This window comes from Petaurus breviceps, unplaced genomic scaffold (assembly GCF_028583685.1).
Source record: "Petaurus breviceps papuanus isolate PSGF00001 unplaced genomic scaffold, PetGlider_PUasm1.0 38, whole genome shotgun sequence".
Lineage (NCBI taxonomy): Eukaryota > Metazoa > Chordata > Mammalia > Diprotodontia > Petauridae > Petaurus > Petaurus breviceps.
The window spans coordinates 58,300,731-58,321,082 of NW_027186304.1; the positions used below are offsets into that span (position 1 = coordinate 58,300,731).

At 36.4% G+C, this 20,352-nt stretch overlaps 1 protein-coding gene across 1 annotated transcript in view; it reads left to right on the forward strand.

Moving 5' to 3' along the window:
• SNTG1 (syntrophin gamma 1) overlaps positions 1–20,352 on the forward strand; it is a 378,060-nt gene that overhangs the window by 289,108 nt on the left and 68,600 nt on the right. Inside the window, exon 10 of the mRNA XM_069099542.1 lies at positions 3,261–3,353. Coding sequence (XP_068955643.1) covers positions 3,261–3,353 — 93 coding nt within the window. The remainder of the gene's footprint in view (positions 1–3,260; positions 3,354–20,352) is intronic.

Consider the following 20,352-nt stretch of genomic DNA (forward strand, 5'->3'; position numbering starts at 1 on the left):
ATCTGAGGCCAGATTTGAATTCAAGAAGACATCTTCCTGACTCCAGGCTAGTACTCTACTGTGTCCTCAGTTGCATTTAAAGTAAGAAAAATTCTGGTACAGTGCATATAGAATTGACTGCTAAGTCAGAAAGGCATTAGTTCAAGTTTGACACAAAGTGATTACACATCACTTAACTTTAAATACTCATAGACAAGTCTCTAATGTTTTGTATGCTTCAGAGAAGGTACTGATTGAGAGGCTTCCTCACCATGAAACCAATGCAACCATAAGTCCATGAATTTTTAAAAATACAGACGTAAACACAATTCTATATTGGTTAGGGCATGTGTCAATGAAAAAGTATTTACATACATACTATGAACTGTGATAGGTACTAGGGAAACTGTGACAAAATAAGTCTTGCTCTTCCAAGGAGTTTAGATTTGGTCATTAAGTCTTAATTGGCATTTCCAAACGTGGATTTTAGTCATAACATCATGGGGTTATGTGATCTAAATCTCTCGTTTTCCGGATAGGAACCTAAGCCTGAGTGATTTCCCCACCATTACACAGAAAATAAGAGCAGAGCTGGGATCTGACCTCATCTCACCACACTCCAGATTTAACACGAGTTTCACTGCACCATGATGAAGAGATAGTATAACATAAGGAATAGAGAACCATCCCTGAGGCCAGGAGAACTTGACTTTGAACCCTGCGTCTGATAAGTGCTTGCTATGTGGCCCTGGGCTTGTGACTTAACCTCTTAGACCTCTTCCAGGCAAGTCTCTCAGGCTGTAAATTCTAGAGAAGGTGCAAATCTGTATATTAAAGAAAAAGTCCAGACCTAGGAGTGCCCTGTATTAGGGAAATAGCAACTCAAGTCTCTGTCCCTATCCATTAACTGCATCATTGCTACTGTCTTCCTACTCTATCTAATATTGCTATTATTTAACAAATGGGTGACTTTATGACCTTTGTCATTTGTAAATGAGTTAATACTTATGAAGAGGAAGTTATTAATAGATGCTGTACTGAAGAAAGGATCAAATGAGTAATAAAAGTTTTAATGTGACCTTTATGTATTTATTGAGCCATTTAAATAATATGGAGTTCGATTCACGTAACACAGTGGTTGAGACAGCTAAATAACTCAGTGGATGGAGCACAAGTCCTGGAGTCAGGAAGGCCAGAGTTCAAATTTGACCTTAGATGCATAGGTGCCATGTGACTGCACAAACTCTGTTTGCCTTAGTTTCCTCCTTTATAAAATGAGCTGGAAAAGGCAAACTAGTTCATTATCTTTGCCAACAAAACCGGAAATGAGAACACAAAGAGTCAGACAGGGCCAAAACTACTGAACTACTGAGTAGTGGCACTTAGAGAACTGCAACATGAACTCCAATAGATTTGGTAGTTTATTTTTTTTCTATTTTGCTACATGCAATATTAATGTGTATTTATCATTGTCAAGGCTCCTCTATAGGTCACATTTAAATGCAAAAAAAGCAACTGGTCTACAGATACAATCATACATCATGTTGTATAAATAGAGCACAGTGCCCTCTGTGTCTATATTCTCTCTCCTTGACTGATTAATTAAAAAAGGCATTATTGTTTTTAGACTGGAAATACTAGAGGATGAAATAGATGAACTTAGAAAGAGTAGAAAGAAAAAATTAGACACAGACTAGAAAAGTGAGGTAAATTGTGTTAAAGACTCAGGGTGTCAATATATACAATTCAACTTTTTACTGAATCAGATTGAACAAATTTGAGAAGGGAAATGATAAATGGTTTGACTAGATTGAGAGCCATCTCAATAAGGTGGTTGCATGTATGGACATGGTATCATTTCTGTGATGTGCAATCTTTACAACGACAGGAAATATTTTCCCATGCTTATAATAGGAAAATAATAGGAGTTACCATTCTATAGGAAAATCTTTCCTCCTATAAAATTTAATCAAGTACATTTATTTTTATGACGTTTAATCTTCTAGGTTTCAAGTTGACGGTAATAGCAATTTACTTACTGGATAAAATTATTAAATTTTGCAAATCTTTTCTCAATTATTTAGAAAGTACAGTGACAAAACAATTCAACATAGGTTAGACATCTGTAGTCTGTGTTGGGTGATTTAAAATGCCTGCATGTTCACTTGAAATGTTATTGAATGTGAATTGGTCTTATTAAGGAATATACTTATTATATTATTATAATATAATATAATATTGTTATAGCATAATATATTCCTTAATATATTATAATAAAGTCAATACTTTGTTGTCCTTAGACTACTGTCATTTTAACAACATTATTTAAAGTTTCCTGTTCAAGAGCTATGAAAGGCCATCTCTTTATGTCAGGATAACACATTGTAGCAGGAAGCACCCCAACATATCCAGGGTGACTGCCAATACAGATTCTTAGATCTGCTTTTCTAAAGGAAAGCAACTCAAAATGTGTTTAAAATCTTGCTTTAATCAATCAAACATATCATTTACTTAGTTCAGGGGGAAAAGTCAGCACCCCAAACTTCAGAGTATACAGACAGAAGTTACGAGTAGAAGTTACGAGAGAGAAACATTTCAGCAGGCAGGTCTCCAACTGTACAACCATTACAATCATACCCAGTCAGTCCAGAGAGGGAAGCATCAACATCTGGGTTTTCAAAGCCAGGGGGCTCTCAAAGGCTGCCCAGGGTCTCATCTCATCAAATCACACAACACTTCTCAAAGTGAGCCTCAAAGCAAAGCCTCACGTCAAGGTTATATATAGCCTTCTCCTGAGTCAGAGAATGTAACAACCATCTTGACCCCACTGCCCAATCACAAAGTATCTCCTGAAAAACAAGACTCCTGCCACAGGCTCCAGGTACACTTAAACCTATCAAAGGGCCTAGGGGCAGGGAAGATCTTACACAATATAGCCTTAGAAAGATGGCAACAATATAAATTTACATTCCCATTACACACATGGTTCAAATTATAGACCTTTTGCCAAATCATGAACTCTGTTGTGTTTCTTTGCCTCAGTGTATATTTTGGTGAATCAGAGAAATCTGGATCTACTTTTACTCAGTATGATAGAATTTTAAGCAAAATTTTCATTAGTTTTTTAAGAGAAATGATAATGTAAATCATCAGTGTTGAAGTTTGTTAAAACATGATTCTGTCAATATGTGACAGTTCTTACAGCATCTGGGAGTAATGAGGCAGAACAATCTCTTTAGATCTCTCTCATATAAAGTAACATTTTCTTTTAATCTTTCTAGTGCAAGACCTATGCCTGTGTACTGGAAAGTCATCTAATGGGACTAACTATTGACTTTAGTATGGGATTTGTCTGCTTTGATGCTGCAACAAAGGTAAAATTTTCACTCCTGGCTTTGATAATAATTGTGCTGGTATTCTGACTCTGGACTTTAACTTAAATATACTCAAAGCATTTTCTTACAATTTTATACTCAATTATCCTTTGCCAAATCCTTAGGCTATAGCATAATACAAGGGGTTTGTTTCTGGTTAAAATGGGATAAATAATGTTTTAATGTTATTATAGATAATTCAAAGTAAAAACTGATAAGATACCAAGTTCTTATGCTGCTAGAGTCTAAAATATGGCAAATGGTTATTATATTTATTTGCATTTTAGTAAGCTATGGCCTTACTCTAAGAAAAATGTACCTCAGTGATGATAAGAATTGCCTTAAAGGTGCCTCCAGACTATTTTTCTTGTATTATGTAAAAACTGCTACTGTGAAAGTAATTTCATTTATGATAGTACTTTTCTGTACTTTTACCTTCCTAATCAGTATTTCATAAATCCATTGGATCTTGGATTTGGAAGAAAACTTAGGGAATAACAAGTGCAGTCTCTATCCCACTATCAGAATCTATGGTTGTGTCTTCTCATCCATTCAATAGTACCTTCTATTCCACAGGCATGCAGTGTCTTTGCATCATTTCAACATGCATATTTGTCAAAACTTGTTTTCAGGAATTGATCTCGCAAATTCTTTCAATTATTGATAAGATTTTATGACATACCCCTTTTACATGATTAACATCTTACCACTGTTATTTTTCCTATCGCTGTTGCCATTGTTTAAGAGGAGGCAAAGCCTTAAAACAAAATAATTAATCCTTAAGAGCATCAGGATAAAGATGAATATTTGAGAGCTGAAGTTACTTGTATTCCTGAAATCTCTCTCTCTCTCTCTCTCTCTCTCTCTCTCTCTCTCTCTCTCTCTCTCTCTCTCTCTCTCTCTCACTCACACACACACACACACACACACACACATTTATTGAAATCAAAGGTCATATCACACACAAAATCAAACTGAGAAAAAAAGAAGAAACATTACATATAGAGTTAATGTCATGGGTAGTGATTCTTTTTTTGCTCTTTGGAGGGAGTGGGCAGGGCAAATGGGGTTAAATGACTTGCCCAAGATCACATGGCTAGTTAAGTATTAAGTGTCTGAGATCAAATTTGAACTCAGGTCCTCTTGACTTCAGGGTGGATGCTGTATTCACTGTGCCACCTAGCCGCCCAGGGCTGTGATTCTTAATAGCATCAGAGGTACCATTATAGCAAACAAATAAATTTGGAAAAGGCTATTTAAAATCCTCACATGTCTTTTTGACGGCCTACAGCTTTTATTGCTCTATCTTCAAGGCTGATCTAAGCCAATGACGTCTTGATTTCCATCTTTGTGACTTGTACAGCAAAAGGAGAATGAGGATACAAATGTCTCAAACAATGTATATCACTATCTGCTTACTCATACCATGGGTACTCTGGCAAGCTTCCCAGAAAGAGCCAGGAAGCGGTTAGTAAATGTGATTAGTTTGGAAATGCTAAGCAAATTATTACATTTACATCCAGGGGGCAAAAACATTTAGTGAGAAATGAGGTTTGAGTCCAGACAAGTTGGACAAGGAAGAAGGCCAAAGACCTAAAAGGAATAGCAATAACCCCTACTGTTGGTCATACCACTCTGCCCGACTGAACAACCACATTTAAGGCTGTCTGAGGGTTATGTGGGACCATAACATTCGCTATGTCTATTAAGTTTTTTGGGGACAGGTAGGGGTTGCAGTGGGTAGAGCACTTGCCATGGAATAAGGAGGACTTAAATTCAAATCCAGCCTCAGACACTTGTAATTTACTAACTGTATGACCTTGGGCAAGTCACTTAACCCCGATTGCCTCACCAAAAAAGTTTCTTCATGAACATACAAATTTAGAGCTGGAAGGGACCTTAAAGGTCATCTAGTCTAATCCCACATTTTATAGATAAGGAACCTAATGCCTAGAGAGTCACTTAAACTCATCCTTTTTTTCGATATAGATCATAAATACTGTATTCCTTTAAGATAGCAAGTGGTACATATTGGATTTGCAGTTTAATGTGTAATCATCTTTTTGTTGTACTATGTTATGGAAATTATTGTCTTATTCCATAAAATTAATTAATGGATACTATGTTATTATTATTACTATTATAGATAATAAATTATTCCTTCAGTGTAAGTGGATTCCTATAGCTGTTTTTTTTTTTAATCACCACCTGGTGGTTGAAATTTAGATGACTAAGTTATAGGAATTAAGCCTAAGACTTTATTGATATTCCATAAGGAAATTCCCTCTACCAATGTCAGTATTATGAATATTGATTATTTTTATCATTATTGTTGTTAGTGATAATAATTTTGCCATTTATATTCTTTGAGAGTTTCCTAGAGCACTGAGGTTTCTAGGACTTCCCCACTGTGTCAGAGGCAGAATTTGAACCCAAGTCCTTTGTCTTCAAAATCAGCTCTTTACTGCTATATCCAGTGGCCTCTCCTAATTTAGTTCTTTGGTTTATAGGCAAACAAACTTATCACTAACCTAATATTCAAAGCTATTCTTGCTTAGTAGAGCCTGCTGTAATGTGTGCTCTCTGGCATAACTTTTATAAACATAAGATAATGTCCATGCTATAATGAAGTTAGTGGTATGTGCATCAAGAGAGAGTTTTTAATAACAGCTAATTCTACTTCAAGAAGAGAGTGGCATTTGATAGAATGAATATATAAGGCAAAACTAATATAAAAAGTCAAATTTTGAAAGAGATCTCAAAAAACATCTAGTCCAGCAACAAAGTATCCCTTCCACCATAACTCCGCATAGTACTCAAAACATTTTTATTGTAAAAAAATAAAAGGGAACACAATTAAAGTAAAAACAATGTCCAACCCAATTCACTATAGGAAAGGGAGTGCAAATCTTCCCAAATGTACAGATTGTGTGCAATCATACTCAAAAGGGTACATAAACATAAAATGGTGAAAGTTGCCGCAGATCTCAACCCATCTTTTAATGCCTTTTCCCCCTACTTTACCCCCAATTTCTTCATGCTTATTATTCTTCCTACCTAAAATTAATATATTTTCCTCTCATAAACAGTAGGCAAAGGAAAAATGACTATTTTCTTCTTCCATCCAGACATAGAGATAGTAGATGGAAACACACTAGCAAACGGAGGAGAACTAAATTGTTGGTAGCATAGGAACAATTAGCATTCTATCCTGTAATTATAGTAATTAAAGTAGCTGAATTTTCCAAATATTAGCTTGAAAAAAAATTACCAAGAATGACCATCTGAAGCCATAGCTTACTTTCAGCAAGATTGATATTGTCAACTAATAGTCAAGTCACAATTATCCAGGCAAGTTTTTATCAGCTTGGTGTTTATCAATTCCATTTACCTCATTCCCTGCTTTCATCTACTCCAGGCTCTTTCCCAATTATCTTCCTCTTAGCACCACCTGAAAAGGACAGTAGGAGAGAGGAGAGATAAAATTCGTATCAGTTAGCTTCACTATTTATTAGAAGTAATTATAGATGTCTGGGAACCATGATAGTGGAGTAAGCAGGAAATCATTGTAACTCTCCCATATTCATCTCCCAAAAACCTTAAAATAACAAACCAAAACAAATCCTAGCACAGCAAAACCAGCAAAAAGATGGGGTGAAAAAATCTTTTAGCCCAAGAAACTTGGAAGGTCAGCAGGAAAGGTCTATTTCACTTGAGTAAATGGGTATAGCACAGTACAGGACAGGAAGCATGCCAGCAAGCAAGCAGCCAAACTAGGGGAAGATACTGAGCCCTGATGTGGTGAAATATGCAAACACCATCTCCAGGACCCCCACATGCCTCAGTATAGCCCCAGACAAATGAGTAGACTCCAACCCTACAGTACCTAAACAAACAGGAAGATATCAGTGCTCCAGGACTCCACACATAACCAAGCATAGCCAGGTAAATGGGCAGCCAAGAGTGACCAGATCAACACTTGCTTCCAAACTGGAAGCAAAGGTAGGTATTTGATGAATGAATATGAATTTTCTCCACTCCATAAATGACAAGTGATTCAGTCTTCAACTGAAGACTTTTATTCTCACTATTTCCTGACACAAACCTATTCTACTTTTAGACAGCTCTAATTGTTGGAAGTTTTTATTTTTTTAATATGAATATAAAATCTTACCCCCTAACCTTTCAAATACTAATCCTAATTCTACCATCTCTAGTCAACCCAACAAGTAGAAGTCTTCTTTTACATGCCAGTTTGTTAGATGCTTGAAGATAGCAATCATGTCTCCCTAAAATATTCTCCTCTCCAAATATATCCCTAGCTTCCTTAACTAATTCTCATTTGGCATGATCTCTAATTCTTTCAATACTTTTGAATCCCACATTTGGTTGCACCAGTTTGTCAATGACTTTCCTGAAATGCATACATGAGAACAAATATAATATTCCAGTTGTAGTCTGACCAAAGCAAAACATAGCAGAATTATCAAGTATCTCCCAGTTTTGTGCCACCTGAAACCTTGAGAAGCATGCACCTAAACCATTCCACAACTCACTGACATAAAAAAAAGTGTAATTGTAAAGGAACAAGAGCAAATCACAAGGAAATTCCACCAAACAACTACTTTCACATTGCTATAAATGTATGTCGCTATGTTTTGAGTCTAGTCTTTCAACTAGCCCAGAATCTACCTAAGTTTCTAACAAATAGCCTATATCCTTTCATCATTTTCATTAGTATAGCATGCCATTGTCAATTGTTTTTTTTCAAACATATGTATATCATGTTTTTAAATTTACCATCATCTAACTATAACCTGATCAAATTTTTTAAAAAGTATGAAGTTTGTCTGGTATAATCCATTCTTGATGAATCATGAAGGATCTTAGTGATCATTACTTTCCTTTTTAAATGCTCGTATATCAGCCATTTGATAGTATGATCTAGAATTTTGCTAGAAATTCACATCAAGCTTCCTTTTTAATAGTCATATAAATTCATTCTCTTCTTTGTTTGAAATCAAAATGTTTGCCTGGCCAAAATCCTACATCAATTTTATTGCTCTCTATGAATTTTGAAAGATCATTAGGAATAGTTCAGTCCTGATATCTATCAGTATTTGAAATAGGTAGGATTCAATTCATCTTGTTTGAAATTGATAAGGTCATTGAAAGATAGTTTATTATTTTTTTTTATTTACCCCCAGGTCCTCACCATTATTGTCCTATCATTCCTTGCCTAAAGACTTTTTCCCTACTGATTAAAAAAAAGGGGGGCGTGGAATGAGATAAACAGGTCTAACTTCTATCCATTATTTATTATAATTTTCTCTTCCACCAAAAGAAGTAATTCTTTTCCTTCCTTCATAGACTTCTTGTTCTCAAACACACACATACACACACACACACACACCCCAGACTAATTATATAACATGAATCTGGAGTGATCATTTCCTTCCAGACATAAAAAATATAACAAATTAACAAATGTATATGTATTTACTATTCTCAAGTTATTCTAACAGTCATAATCCATCACTTTTATACATTTACTTTCTTATTATAAATATATATATATATAATTATAATACATTTACTTTCTTATTGCTAATAAATACCAATGTTAGTATAAATTTTAGCTTTCTTATACCAAGTACCTGAGATGGCTTCTTCAAAAATTTTAGGAATTTGAAATGTATATCAAGTTTTGCCTTTGATACATACTGGCTGTGTATTCCTGGACATGTCAATCTCTCAGTATCCTAGGGAAATTTCCAAGGCCAAAGGTTGCAAAGATACCAACCTCAATTGGTAGCGGTTCTTTCTTCACCTAGGAGTTTGCTATAACAACCATATCACAGATCTGGTCTCTGTCTTTGTCTGCATATAAATATAAAGAAGGCTGTGGTAATAAAATGAAAATTAAATTAATGAAAGTAAATCTACATGACATAACAGTTTTAAGTATTTGCATAAATCTAATATACTTTGAGAAGTTAATTCCTCCTCCAGGTGGGTGTAATCACAAAAAAAGTAAGGAGTTAGATAAGAGAAGGAAACATGGTATTAATGTAATAAACAAAGTACAAAAAATAGATGTGTTGGCCTTACCCTTATTAGTTCATACATATGTGCCTCATATATACTCAGGTCATGCCTACCCTCCCAAATTATGCCATGTATATTTGTGGGAGAGTTTGCCCAAGGCTTATGAGGGAAGGAATATTGTATAGCTACTATTATTAAAATGTTATCTTAGAAAATAAATGTCTTTGCTTTGGGTTAATGGTCTCTTCTGGATGACTTATTAAAAGGAAGTGTTATGCAGTATTCAATATCTCAAGGAAGCAGCAGGACTAAGCCAAGACCTTGACTCCAAAAGTGTGCAGAGGCAGGCCCTAAGATCATGTCTAGCAAGGAGGATGAAAGAGTGAGAGGGAAAAAAAAGAATCCTCACTACAGAAAAGCTATTATGATGACAGGGGCACCCAAGACATAAACCCAGAAGAATATAATGAATCCAGAATATTTGCAAGCAAAACTTCAAAGAAAAATACAGTTTGGAACCCAGAATTCAAATAGTATATATAGTAGAGATGGAGCCAGTGATTTAAAAATTAAAAGAAAATTTATAAATAAAATGGGAGTTCTGGGGGGGAGGGGAGGAATAGACAAATTGAGAACTATGAAAAAAAAGAATTAGAAAGGGAATTAACAGCTCGGAAAAGGAGGTATAAAACCTTACCCAAACAACAAATTCACTGAAAATTGGAATTGACCAAATAAAAGCCAATGACTCCATTAGATAATAAGAAATGCTAACACAAGTCAAAAGACTGAAATAAAAAATAGAAGATGTAAAGTATCTCATAGCAAAAATAACTCACCTGGATATTAGACAAAGTAGAAAAAGGTTAAGAATCATTGGACAGCCTGAGCACCAAAATCAGAAAACAAAACCTAAACATCACATTGCAAAAAATCATAGAAGAAAACTGCCTACATCTCTTAGAACATGAGAACAAAGTAGAAAGAATCCAATGACCAGAACATGAAAGAAACTTTGAGTATCTCTTGAGACTTTACTAGAAGTGTCATTCATGAATTCCTGTACTGTATGCTCCTGAAACATCAGTTAACAAGTAAACTTCTCCCCAATTTCTCTTAACTAGTTAATTTCATTAAGTTTTTACAAAGGGGTATTGAAAAAATAATAGGGAGGTGTCTAGGTGGCATAGTGAGTAAAGTGCCGGCCCTGGAGTCAGGAGGACCCAAGTTTGGTTCTGGCCTCAGACACTTAACACACACACACACACACACACACACACACACACACAAATAGCGGTGAAACCTTGGGCAAGTTACTTAACCCCAATTGCCCTCCAAAAGTAAAAAAAAAAAAAAATAGGTTGTACAGTGGATGGAGTGCCAGGCCTGGAGTTAGGAAAACTCATCTTTGTGAATTTAAATGTGGTCTCAAACACTTGCTAGCTGTGTGACCCTAGGAAAGTCCCTTAAGCCTGTTTATCTGAGTTCCTCATCTATAAAATAAGCTGGAGAAGGAAATGGCAAATCATTCTAGTATCTCTGCCAAGAAAACTCCAGATGGGCTCACAGAGAGTTGGACTGAAAAATGACTTAACAATAATACCAACATATATGTAGTACTTTAAACCTTCCAAAGAATTTTACAAATATTATATCATTTTTAACCTCACAATAATGCTGGGAGGCAGATGCTATTATTTCTCTCATTTGATAGATGAGAAAACTACAACACAGAGAAGCTAAGTGACTTGCCCACAGTCACATAACTAGTAAGTATCTAAGGCTAGATTTGAACTCAGGTTTAACCTAACTTCAGGTCAAGCCCTCTCACCACTGTACCACCTACCTACTAAATTTTTTAAAAAGGTTTAGCAAGAAGTGAAGTACAACAGTGTTCCCTCATTCCCTTTCGAACCAGACACACTCTTAACTCTAAGGACTCATTTAATTGCTAGAGAAAGTGAACTCAAACTTAAAATGATTGCTACAAAATATCCTACACCTACTCCTTAACCCAAACTAAAGCATATTAGCCCGAAAAGTAATGGACCTCATTCCTCATTCATTAAAATATCTTGAGGTGATCAGGAGAAAGAACTAGAGATGTTTGGGCTAAGGAGAAAATACTTCAGAGGGACATAATGGATGTTTGAATAATTGAGGGCTTTCAAGTGAAAAAGGAATAGAGCTATTCTGCTTAGGTCACAGAGGCTTGAACTACTAACAATGCAGTAGGAAATTTAGACCAGGGGAAAGAAAGAAAATAAATATCATGATGCTTATGTGGAATGGGCTCTACTTCAGGAGATAATGGGTCCCCTCTCCTTGGATATCTTTGAGCAAAATCTAGATGAAAACTTGTAAGACATGTTTTAATAAAGATTTTTTTGTACCAGTTTGACTAGGTAACCTCTATAATTCCCTTCAACTATAAAATTTTGTAACTCTGTAAACCAGTAACTTGCATTAAATTATCTTTTTCATAGAAAATGGACCTATAGGATGGCTAGGTGGTGCAGTGAATAGAGCACTGGCCCTGGAGTCAGGAGGACCTGAGTTCAAATCTGGATTCAGACACAACACAAAACTAGCCATGTGACCTTGGACAAACACTTAACCCCAATTGCCTTCCAAAAAGCAAAAAGAAAAAGAAAATGGAACTATGTCTAATTCAGAATGTATCTTCAGTGCTTTATACAGATAAAAGAGAAGAGGTGTTCAAATAAGTATTGAGTCAGAAGGAATTCAAAAAGAGAGAAATAGGAAAGATAAGAGGCATAAAGGAAAATATCAATAAATATATGATATTCTTTTGTTTTATAACTCTTTGGATTCTACCTTTGGGACAGAACCAGATACTTCTTATTTCCCCTCATGCATTGCCTCCTTTTCCTCCTCTATGATTCCTAAGCCATACCTGGAAGATTTTCATTCACTTACAGCATAGGGAGCCATAGCTTATCACTTCAATCTTATTTGGTGCTCAAACACTTCTACTAATGAAACTAGTAAGGAACAGTTTGCCCATAAAGATCGGTTACTGCTCCTTGCCTCTCTATATATTTTGCCAAGGAGACATTCAGTATTATATTAGGTGAAAGAGGCTTGTGGTAAACAACACCACACTCTTAAGATACATGCAGGAGAGTGCTGGCAAATAATTAACACCTGGCTTCCTAGAGGGAAAAACAATTACCCATGACACTTGTAAAATTAATCTGCATTATTACAATATTTTCCATTATTTTCTTAAGTCTAGAAAATCAACAAAACAATAATAACAACCTCTGATTTGTAGTGTTTGCTGATTTTTGAGGTATAAATCCTTACCCTGAAAATTTGACTATCAACTTTTTCAAGACCTTTTGAGCTGGCTCCATCACCAATGGTAATGGCTCTACCTACTAGTTTGGGCTGGAAGGAGATAAAGTTTTTTCTCTACCTGTATACATTTCTCTCCATATATAGAGGGTTCGCTCGGTGGTACATTGGATAGAGCACCAGCTTAGACTCAAGAAGATGAGCTTAAATTCAGCCTCAGTCACTTACTAGTAGTGTGACACCAGGAAAGTCATTTAATACCGATTTGCCACAGTTACTCATCTTTAAAATGGGGACACCCTTGCTGGAAAAGGAAATGGCAAACCACTCCAGTATCTATGCAAAATAAAAGCAAGAAACAAAACCAAAAAAAGTGGACCCGTGAGGGCATGTAGCATCAGACACTTAACAATAAGAATATTTATATACAGAGTGGTTCAGTAGAAAAAGTACTAGAACTGGTATTGAAGGACCTGGATTTGAATCCCAGTCCCACTATATACTTTCTGTATAATGCGAAATTGAAAACTGATTTTTAAATATTCTCCTTTACTGTAACCTCAGGTGACTTGTCTCACAATTCTTATTTTGTAACTTCACCCACCATCCACATTCCCAAGAAACTGGCCTAAAGGTCATTCTCATCAGTCTAAATTATAGCAACTTCCTTCCCTCACCTGAGAACTATTCCCACCACCAGAGAACCTCCCAATGATGCAATGGAGAGAGCTGACATCACACATGCCCCCTCTTCATTGAAACACTGGTGAAGAGGTTACCTGTAAAGAGGGTTAGGTTTGCTCTCGAGACCCCAAAATACCAACATGTCAGGTCCTCCTGAATGAATTCAACTCAAGTCTTCTCTCAGCCAAAGTAAAGCAAAGTTCACTAAAGATAATAGGTAGACTCTTAAAGAGCCTAAGTATTTGTGACACTTATATTGGACAAGCAGGCCAGAACAATCTGACACAGACTGAGTCTGTGCTAGATTAATTTCAGCCCCTTCATGGAGGCAAGATGGATCTTATATACAGAAAGACTGTGGGAGGGATCTAGGGGTGATCTAGAGCAGGGATTTGAGAAGGGTTTTGAAGAGGAGTCTAAGAAAGATGTTGAGGAACTGAGGTCAGACTCCAGGAATGGGATTAAGGGTGGGAAATACCTGAAGGCTACCTGGAGATGACAGAAAATGGAGGGCTAGGCTAGTTTAAGTGTAACAGATTTGGGTATAGATATTTTGATAGGATCAAGAGTGGAAAGTAGCTGGATGCCAGGAGGGTTAGGCTAGGTTGAGAGTAACAGATTTGGGCCTCCCAATAATGAAAGGCTTATGGCCTCAGGCAAATGAATCATCTAGTGGGAAGATCCAGTCAATTCTAATTCTAAATTTGTATTTAGCACCAGTGTGACCTAAAGCAAATCTTTTAAGCTTTCTGGGTCCCGGTTTTTGAATCTGTTAAAGGGAACAGTTTCTATCAGTCAGTTTCCAAATTCTCTAATTTATGTTCCCTGAGCAAATTCCCTGAGTAAAGGGGATAAGTGATTCAAAATTTATAGCTGGTCATTTTGTTAAAAATGCACACATAATAATAGCAAATGATTAACTACCAAGGTGGACTATTTGCTTTGGTGCATGTATATACCACTACCGTGTTTCCCCGATAATAAGACCTATCCCGAAAATAAGCCCTCCCCTTACTGTGTAAGATTCCTCTAAAATAAGCCCTCCCTCGAAAATAAGCCCTATTGAGATTGCTACTGTAGTGAAGGTGATCCCCTGCGCTACACGCTACATTACGGTACCCTCTGTATGCACCGTCCCCCGCCCCGGGTGAAATGCACACCGCGCTCCAAGCTGCATCCAATCTGAACTGTAGCAGTGAGCGCGTCATCCTGTTCTTCTCCAGTGATTTGCTTGCTGGTACATTTTTTTGTTCACATTTACCTGTTTATTAAAATTGCTGTCAATGTTCATTAAAATAAGCCCTCCCCTGAAAATAAGCCCTCTGGTGTTTTTCTGTCCAAAAAATTAATAAGACAGTGTCTTATTATCGGGGAAATACGGTAACAGCAATCAAGAGAATGACTTGAATGTGGCCAAAGAAAAGCAAAGTTTATTAAAAGTTTGCCATATTGGGTAGACTCTTAAGGAGCCTCCATATCTGTAAGGCTTGTATTGGGCAAATGGGCTTGTATTGGACACAGAGCAAGTCTGTGCTAGAAAATTCTATTGTGCTCTCAGGCCACATGGAGACAAGATGGGTTCTTCTATACAGAAAGGTTGTGGGAGGGATCTAGGGGTGGTCTAGAGGAGGAGTTTGGGGAGGGTCTTTAGGAAGAGTCAATGAGGTCAGACTCCAGTAAATGAGTGAAGCTGCTGGAGACTACCTGGAGAGACAATGGTGGGCTAGGCCAGAAGGGTATAACAGATTTGGGTATTGGGAGTATCAAGGGTGGAAAATTGCTGGACAAAGGAGGGCTAATGATTTGGGAAGAGCCACAATGAAAGGACTATGGCCTCAGGCAAATGCCTTACCAGGGAAGATTCAAAGAACCCAAGGGGTTTCCCAGAGCCTACCCTCATCATCTAACATGATCAAAATGAAAACATTTGTCATTAAGTATAGTGTTAATTTTTTAAAAAATATCTATTGCTTGAAGTCGATGAGGATTCATCCATAATACTTTATACCAACATAATGTATAAAACATTATACTGGGTTTTTGTCTACTTAAAGGAGAAATGCTGCCATGATTTATAAATATGTAGCCATAACTGACCAAGCTAATTGATATTTCATTCTACATCTGAGGCAAGGAAATTGCTTTAAAATGTTGAAAGTGGGGAATGTAAATTTGATTTCATTAAAACATTTTATCAAATTAATGAGCATTTTAAATAGAATGTAGCTTTTTTCCTTCAATTAGTATTTTGCCTTTGAAAGAAATTTATAATTTCAAGTGGTTTTAGTGCTGAATAACCATCAGGTATAAGTAAAGGTAAGAGAGTTTAAACAAATAAAGATATAAGTGAAGTGACTTTCCAGTCATATAATAGTAAATGGTAAACTGAGGGCTTGAACCCAGGTGTTCTGACTCCAAGTCAGACACTCTTAGTACCACATCATCTTAGAGGGTTTGTGTAAAAATGAGTAAAGCCAATTCAGGAATCTTGTTTTTCAAAAATTAATTCCAAAAATAAATTGGATGCATCAATCATTTCTCCCTGTGAACAAATCTAAAAGATCGTTTCTTCAACTCAATAAATTTTGTACTTCTGGGATGTGAGAGTTTATACTTGAATTCCTTGACTTCTAACATGGTCATTTCCAAAATAATAGGAAAGGGCTCAGAAGCTCAGGTTGAAGAGGTTATCAATAAAGAGGGTTAGGATTGCTCTGGAGAACCCAAAAAACCAACCAAATGAATTCTACTCAAGTCTTCTCTCAGCCAAGAAAAGTAAAGTTTATTAAAAGTTTGCTTGTAATAGACACAGAGTAAGTCTGTGTTAGGTCATTCTATGGTGCTCTCACACACATGGAGACAAGATGGGGTCTTATATACAGAAAGTTGTGGGAAGAATCTGGTCTACAGGAGGAGTTTGGGGAGGGTCTTCAGAGGTCTGATGAGGTCAATGAGTGATTAAGGGTGGGAAATTGCTGAAGGCTACATGGAAACTACAGACAATGGTAGGCTAGGCCAGCTCAAGGATGGATTGATATTTTGATAGGATCAAGGATGGGAAGTCTAGTAACAGAGGTTTGGGCCCAGCCACAATGTAAGGCTTATGGCTTCATGCAAATGCCTCATCAAATGGGAAAATTTAATCAGAGTTCAAGGGGGGTTCCCAGATTCTTTTACCTCAAGGACTCAAGGGGGCTCCCAGAGCCCATACCTAATCAAGGTCAAGGTCATATCTGTGGTTGATTTTATAACAGAGACATCATTACCCAAATCCTTCTGTGTTCTCTGTCACTACAACATTAGGCTGAGAGAATAAGATTTCCTTGTGGATATATACTTTGCAGAAGAACACAAACACAGACACCAGGGGAAAGCCACTTTGGAAAACCAGGGACCCACATTTGTCCGGTGTTGCCTCAAAGAAAGGCCCCTACATCTCTCTTTCTATGAATGCTAGCTCTGTAAAGCAGCAGTATAAAATGAGCCAGTTACACAGATAGTAAGTGGCAGAGCTGGGATTTGAACTTATATAACTTTGATTCCAAATACTGTATTTTTCTAATGTACCATGCTGCCTCCCTCAGGTACAGAAAATCTTCAAAAGTGTCATATTTCATTCTCAAATAGTTTATTTATCCTATTTCTTCACAAATGATCATAAAATTCTACCCAAAAAGTGTTCTTCTGTAAAATTACCATGATTTCATTAATTTTTCACCTCTAACAATAAAGGTGGAATTCTGAATTATTTTGGCACACTGAGGTCAAAGAGAAAAAAACAGGTTGTAAAATGATGAAAGTTGTTGACCTTTCTAAAGTTTTACCTTGAAAAATTCGAAATCTCCAGTTAATATTAGCTTTGAGGTGTAGTTTGAAACTGTCTGAGGCACAAATCCCATTTTATCTTCTTTTATTGAACCATCTCCCAAGTAGTAGGCTTTAGCAGCATTTGCTGAGTTCTTCAAATATAAAGTATTTGCTTTCGGCTGTCACCCTTTGCTTCTCTTTAGGCCATTTGGGGGAAGAAACATAATGGGAAACCCTGCCCTTGTGTACATTTTCAGCCTTATCAATTATATGCAAGTACATAGTTATTTTAAGCCATATGCAAATTCGTTTTGATAAATTTACCTTGGGGGAATAGTTGACTTGTAATCAGTTCTTCCACATTTCCTATAATGGCATGTGTTGCTTACAGTGACAATATTAGCATTACAAAGAGCTCTGAAGTTATTCAATAACTTTTAAGTTCATGGATCCTTAGACACTAAAGGGTGGTTATAGAAAAGGGAGAGAGTCACAACCCAAAAGTTATTAAAGAAGATACTCTCACTTGGTTAGTACCTAAAAGACAATCCCTTGCTTCCTGAAATATTTTTTTTTGTCAAATCCAAAGAAGTTAATTTAGTTGCACTTAACCAATAACCAAAGGTATACAAACATATATTTCTACCAGTGGTCAAAGAAGGACACACATTCATTACATATAAAATAGAGTAGAGATCAGCAAGAAACTAAAGAAAAAACACTTAGAAATAATTCAGGGAGGAAAAATATCCAGAACAATCAGGCTACATTGATCCACAGATGAAGAAACAGACCCAGGGAGGCTTAGTCAATTGCCCAAAGTCACACAAGCAATAAATGCCAAAGGGAGGAGGTAAATTATGATCATTACATAAATATGTGTGTAGACATTCTGATTCCAGTATGATGATTAAGGGGAGTAATTCTCCCCTTTATAAAGAAGTATTTTTATTTCTTCCTCTTCACATCAGTATCACAGTTCAGTGGCAAAATTATTTAGAAGTATATACCCTTATTCATTCAACCAAAATTTATAGAATGTCTAGTAATGAACATTTTGCTAATAGGAATACCACAATGACAATATCCTATGAAATGTAAGTTATTGGAATAGAATATGTTTTTAAAAAGCAGGGCCTTGCACATAGTAGGAGTTTAATAGAATGCCTTAAAAATCAATTAATTATGATTAATTGATTAATTACATAAGCAGTTTCTCTCCTTAAGAAGTTTCCAGTGCAGAAGGACACATGATACATATGTGAATAATCATACACACAGTGCTCACTATTATTCCTTCTCTAAGTTCTGCAGACCTTATGATTTTACTATCCAGTCTCTAACATAAACTGCTTTTAAAGAAAGTACAGTTTTCTTGTAGCATGTAAACTCTAAAGGACTCTTTCAAACTGAAATGACATGTTAAAAAGATTGATATTATAGTTTCTTTGCATGGACATCTCAACATGTAAATAGGTGGCAGAGTGGCTAGGGCACTGAGCTTGGAGTCTGGAAGACCCAGTTTTCAATGCCATATTACATACTTGCAACTCTATGACCCTGGGCAAGTCACTTGACCTCTGTCTCCCTCAGTTTCCTCATCTGTAAAAACCCCCTCAGGTTATTGTGAGGAAAAAATGACATCATGTTTGTGAAGAGCTTTGCAAACCTTAAAGCACTATATACATGCTAGCAACTATTTATTTTGCTTTTTGGAGGGGGGAAGGTAGGGCAATTGGGGTTAAGTGACTTGCCCAAGGTCACACAGCTAGTTTTGTGTTAAGTGTCTAAGGCCGGATTTGAACCCAGGTTCTCCTGACTGCAGGGCCAGTGTTCTATCCACTGTGCCACCTTGCCACCCCAATTATTATTATTTATTATAACAGCAAAGCTACTGACGTTGGGACAATGTTTACCATGCTTGAACTCCACTGTGATGGAAAATGCACAGTCACACAATATACAGGTAGTTTCTATATGTTACAGTATACTAGAAGACAGTAACAAATGAAAACCAAGGAAACAATTTAAAGGAAACACAGAAGCCTAGCTGCAAACAATGTGACATAGCTGTAGGTTGCAAGGAAATAATAACCAGGACAGAGAAACCTGTCATGTAGCAATCAGAATTTCATCAGAAGCATTTGGCTTCTAAGGAAGAAATGCAGACTGAACCAGATTCTCAGTTGTCTGAGAATAACATTTGCAGTCTTTACATGTGCCTAGCATAGAAACATTTTTGTTTATGTTCAGTTTTGTAGTTACAACCACAAAGCAATGATATCTCTTGATACAAAAGCCAACCTGCGGTATAAGTTCAAATTCTGAGCACTCAACACATTTTATGAAAAGCCTCTTCTTTTGTTTTGTTAATTACTAATAGACATTGTTTAGGGTTGATGTATAAACACAGCTACATTGTATGGTCATAGAATGACATCTGGAGAAACTCGGGTTCAGATAATGTCTAGAACACTTGTTAACTGTGTGAGTTTGGACAAGTTACTAGATGTGGATAATGTATCTACCACATATGGCACAAAGTGAGAAAATAATTTTTCAAACCCTAAAAATTGATCAAATGAGATAATACAAAGCACTCAGTAAATGGTAGGTGCACACATATTTGTTCCCCTCCCATGCCACCCTTAAAACATAATATTTAACATTAATTTAGTGCCTCCACAGTGGCAAAGTCCTTGACATTTTATCTCACATGCAGGGTGCGTGCTATTATCATTCCCATTTTACAGCTGAGGAAATTAAGCCAGAGAGGGTAAGTGACTTGTCGTGGGATTACAAAGCTAGTGTCTGAAACAAAATTCCAAAACATCTTGACAGGAAGTCTAATGCTAACCATTGTACCTCCCAGTCATATAAATATGGTATTGCCATTAGAGAAAGGAAAGGAAGAGATTAAAAAGGAGAGAAACAATGTTGGTAATCAGGGTCACTGAGAAGCTTCATATTTCTTGATGATTCAGGTTCAAACTATGAGACTCTGGTGTGAATTAAGATTCAGGATGATTCTTTAAAGTTTATTAGGCATGGGACAATTCTTGGTAGGCAGGACATTGAGTACATCAATTTTTATTTGCTGGGCACTCTCAAAGTCAATTGATTTTCCACTACTTAGGAA